The sequence below is a fragment of the Gekko japonicus genome, unplaced genomic scaffold, assembly GCF_001447785.1.
Source record: "Gekko japonicus isolate JY-2015 unplaced genomic scaffold, Gekko_japonicus_V1.1 scaffold1333, whole genome shotgun sequence".
In the NCBI taxonomy this organism is placed as follows: domain Eukaryota; kingdom Metazoa; phylum Chordata; class Lepidosauria; order Squamata; family Gekkonidae; genus Gekko; species Gekko japonicus.
Window position 1 is genome coordinate 467,553 of NW_015160252.1, and position 4,112 is coordinate 471,664.

General features: G+C 55.4%; 1 protein-coding gene across 1 annotated transcript in view; it reads right to left on the bottom strand.

The window, feature by feature from the left end:
- The window catches only part of KLHL42 (kelch like family member 42), an 8,427-nt gene extending 5,863 nt beyond the window's left edge, over positions 1–2,564 (bottom strand). Inside the window, exon 1 of the mRNA XM_015414266.1 lies at positions 1,678–2,564. Within this exon, the coding sequence (XP_015269752.1) occupies positions 1,678–2,564 (887 nt within the window). The remainder of the gene's footprint in view (positions 1–1,677) is intronic.
- Between the last annotated feature and the right edge of the window lie 1,548 nt (positions 2,565–4,112).

Consider the following 4,112-nt stretch of genomic DNA (forward strand, 5'->3'; position numbering starts at 1 on the left):
TATATATAGCCTTTGCAGCAGCAGCTTCAGCACACGGACCCCAAGATCATGCCACTTCAGTGCGTTCTGCATTCTCGTACCTGTGCAGAGTCCTTTTCAGGTGCTGTGGTTTTACCTTCAGCGTAACAAGCAGCAATGCAGCATGGGAAAGACAAGTGTCAGCCAACAAAGGAAAGCCACAACACCTCTCCTCTGAACCCCCTGGGGCCTCCGACATCATGCATCGGAGTCAACCCGTTTTAAGAGCCCTGCTGGATAGGAAAGAGCCATCGAACCCAATGTTTTGTTTTCAGCAGTGGCCAGACAAGTCCCCGAGGTGAAGTGCGCCAACATGGAAGAGCCCTCCCATAGGAGGCTTGGTAAAAGAATAAACTATGCAACTAGCAGAGATCAAATCTCAATTTTTCCTGCTCTTTGGACAGATGAATGATTCTCTTACCAGCTCAGAGAGTCACTGTCCGCCTGTACGTCTTGCTCTCCCAGAGACTAAGGGCTCGCCATCGGAGGCAGACACAATCATTTGCTTCTGGAATAAGCCATCACCATCACGTGGTTCCCTGTTCCACTTTATTTGTGCTTCTGAGAGAACACCAAAAATGGATTTGGTAGTTGAAACATGGCCACTCACAAATGGCACACGTTTTTGCCCAGAATAAGTCCTTTTTTTAGGAAACATGAACCAGGGAAGCCTGAAAGATGTTGAGAAACCCAGTCTGTAGTACAGACAGATCTTAAGGGTTCTCAGTAACCATAAACCAGTGAGAGAAAAAGCCAGAACAGAAACAGAATTCCTATTAAGCATGACTGAGTGGAAGCCATCCGCCATCCTCTTTGGTTCTAAATTCATACAAGGTGGAGCTCAGCAGGACAGCATCATAACTCATTCTTCCTACAGCCCCATTAAAAGTTGCACGGCTGGGTGCCCTCAGTAAGCAAAGTGCAGCTAGTTATTTGAAACAAAGTAGAGAAGACAGTGTAACTAATTCTAACAAAACACTGCAAGACCTTAGAAGTTTGTTTTAGGGCCAGGTGCCCTACTACTAGACACACTCTCGAGAACATAAGAACACAAGAGAAGCCATGCTGGATCTGGCCAGTGGCCCATCCAGTTCAACACTCTGTGTCACAGTGGCCAAAATCCAGATCTCATTAGGAGGTCCACCAGCAGGGCCAGAACTCCAGAAGCCCTCCTATTGTCCCCCCCAAGCACCAAGAATACAGAGCATCACAACCCCACGCATAGTGGTTCCTATCTATACCTTGTGGCTAATAGCCACTGATGGACCTCTGCTCCAATCCCCTCTTGAAGCAGTCTATGCTTGTAGTCGCCACCACTTCCTTGGGTGAATAAGTACTTCCTTTTATCTGTTCTAAACCTACTGGTCATCAATTTCACGGAGTGCTCACAAGTTCTTGTATTGTGAGAAAGGGAGAGAAGTACTTCTTTCTCTACCTTCTCTACCCCATGGACAATTTTGTAAACCTCTGTCATGTCACCATGTCGTTGTTTCTCCAAGCTAACGAGCCCCAACCTCTTTAGCCTTTCTTCAGAGGGGAGATGTTCCATCCCCTTAATCATTTCAGTTGCCCTTTTTTGCACCTTTTCCAATGCTACAACATCCTTTTTGAGGAGTGGTGACCAGAACTGTACACACCACCTGAAGGGTGTTTTTGTACCTCTTCTGGTTCATTGACGCCATCTGACTCCACTCGTTCAGACACGGGTTGTAACAGTGGGCGGCGGAGATCTCCTGGCTGGTGATGCGGTAGCCCCCGACAATGAACAAGTAGTTGTCCAGCACGGCGGAGCCGTATCCTCGGACATTCGCCAGGTCTGCAGGCAGGTCGCTGGGCAGCACCAGCCAGCGCCGAGCCCCTTCGTCGTACCTGAGCATGGCGCAGGGCAAGTCCTCCAGGGGCGGCCTGCCTGGGGCAGAAGGGGCACCGATGAAGTTGCCCAAAGCCACCAGGGCTGCAGCGCCCTTCATGCGCCTCTCCTTCAGCTGGAGCCTCAGGGCGCTTGGCAGGAGCAGGTGGGGGCGAGCCTCGGGCCTGCGGAGCACCTGGTGGAAGTGGCCGCCCATGAAGTGGAGGCAGGCCTCCTCCAGCTCCTGCAGGCCGTAGATCTGGGCCAGCTGGCGGAGCTCAAGGCAGTTGTCCAGGCGCACCTGGGAGCGCAGGCGGCGCAGCAGCGGCGTGACCTGCAGGTAGGAGGCCGCCTCGACCAGCTCGTCCAGCAGGGGGGGCTCGCCGCCCTCCTGGCGCTCCAGCCGGCGCAGGCACGACGTGTTGATGAAGTCGAGCACCAGCTCCAAGCCCGCCGCGCTCAGCCCGCCGCGCAGCTGCTGCACCTCCGGCTCGGCCGCCTCCCGCATCCCGGAGCGGTACAGAGCCCGGAAGTAGGCGCTCTGCTCCAGCAGCTTCCGCTTGCACACCGGGAAGCTCCGGTCGCCCAGCCGGATCTGCACCACTTCTTCCTCCTTCTCGTCCTCCAGCTCGTCCGGAGAGCTGCGCTCCTCCGGCCGAGGTGGCGGCGGCGGCTGCTGCTGCTGCGCGCGGGACATGCCCCCCGCCGGCTTTGGAGGCGCCGCCGCCGGCCCGGAGCCGCCGCCGCTCCTCGTCCGCGGCTGCTTCCTCCTTCCTTTCCCCACCCACAGCCTGGCAGGGAGGGATACAGGCGGAGCCTGGCTGCGCTTGGGAACCTCTCCGAGGCGCCAAAAAGCCCTAAAAAGGCAAAGGCGAAGCGCGCCCGGCCCCCCGCCGGTCTGTTTTTCTAATGTTTGCAAGCTGTGCCCCTAGCTTTGCTGCTGGGAAACCCGGTTTTGAAACAGAGCGGGAGAGCCTGCCTCCTCCTCGCGGGCAAGCCGTTGCTATATAAGGCGAGCAGCCATCCAGGGGCCCTTGAAAGCCTCATCCCAGATCCTGGTTTTCTGCCAGAATGTCTTTTTAGGACACTTATTTCCTGTGTCAAGCTTTAGCTGTAAACAGACGGGATGAAGAGCGTGCCTTGGAGCCTGTCTGACAACAGTGAGCAGTGACCTGAACGCAGACCAACCACCTCGGACGAAATGGTACCAGTGGCGCTTGAAAACAAGCCTTGCCATTGGACCGTGCTGTTCAGACGTTCAGCTGCGAGCCGTCACGTGTGTTGGCAGTCAGCTAATGAGGAATCCGGGAATCGCACGTGTGAATCGGCCCACAAGAGTCATATAATCAGCTTCCGGCTTGGGTTAAGGATGGTACAAAGCAGGCCAATAGCCGGCAAAATCGTTGGAAGGATGGCTTATATGTAAGAATGGGATCGTCAAAGGGCGAACATACATGTGACATGGACGGCGGCTGCTGCGCGCGAGACATGCCCCCCGCCGGCTTTGGAGCCGCCGCCGCTCCTCGTCCGCGGCTGCTTCCTCCTTCCTTTCCCCACCCACAGCCTGGCAGGGAGGGATACAGGCGGAGCCTGGCTGCGCTTGGGAACCTCTCCGAGGCGCCAGAAAGCCCTAAAAAGGCAAAGGCGAAGCGCGCCCGGCCCCCCGCCGGTCTGTTTTTCTAATGTTTGCAAGCTGTGCCCCTAGCTTTGCTGCTGGGAAACCCGGTTTTGAAACAGAGCGGGAGAGCCTGCCTCCTCCTCGCGGGCAAGCCGTTGCTATATAAGGCGAGCAGCCATCCAGGGGCCCTTGAAAGCCTCATCCCAGATCCTGGTTTTCTGCCAGAATGTCTTTTTAGGACACTTATTTCCTGTGTCAAGCTTTAGCTGTAAACAGACGGGATGAAGAGCGTGCCTTGGAGCCTGTCTGACAACAGTGAGCAGTGACCTGAACGCAGACCAACCACCTCGGACGAAATGGTACCAGTGGCGCTTGAAAACAAGCCTTGCCATTGGACCGTGCTGTTCAGACGTTCAGCTGCGAGCCGTCACGTGTGTTGGCAGTCAGCTAATGAGGAATCCGGGAATCGCACGTGTGAATCGGCCCACAAGAGTCATATAATCAGCTTCCGGCTTGGGTTAAGGATGGTACAAAGCAGGCCAATAGCCGGCAAAATCGTTGGAAGGATGGCTTATGTGTAAGAATGGGATCGTCAAAGGGCGAACATACATGTGACATGGAACTCAG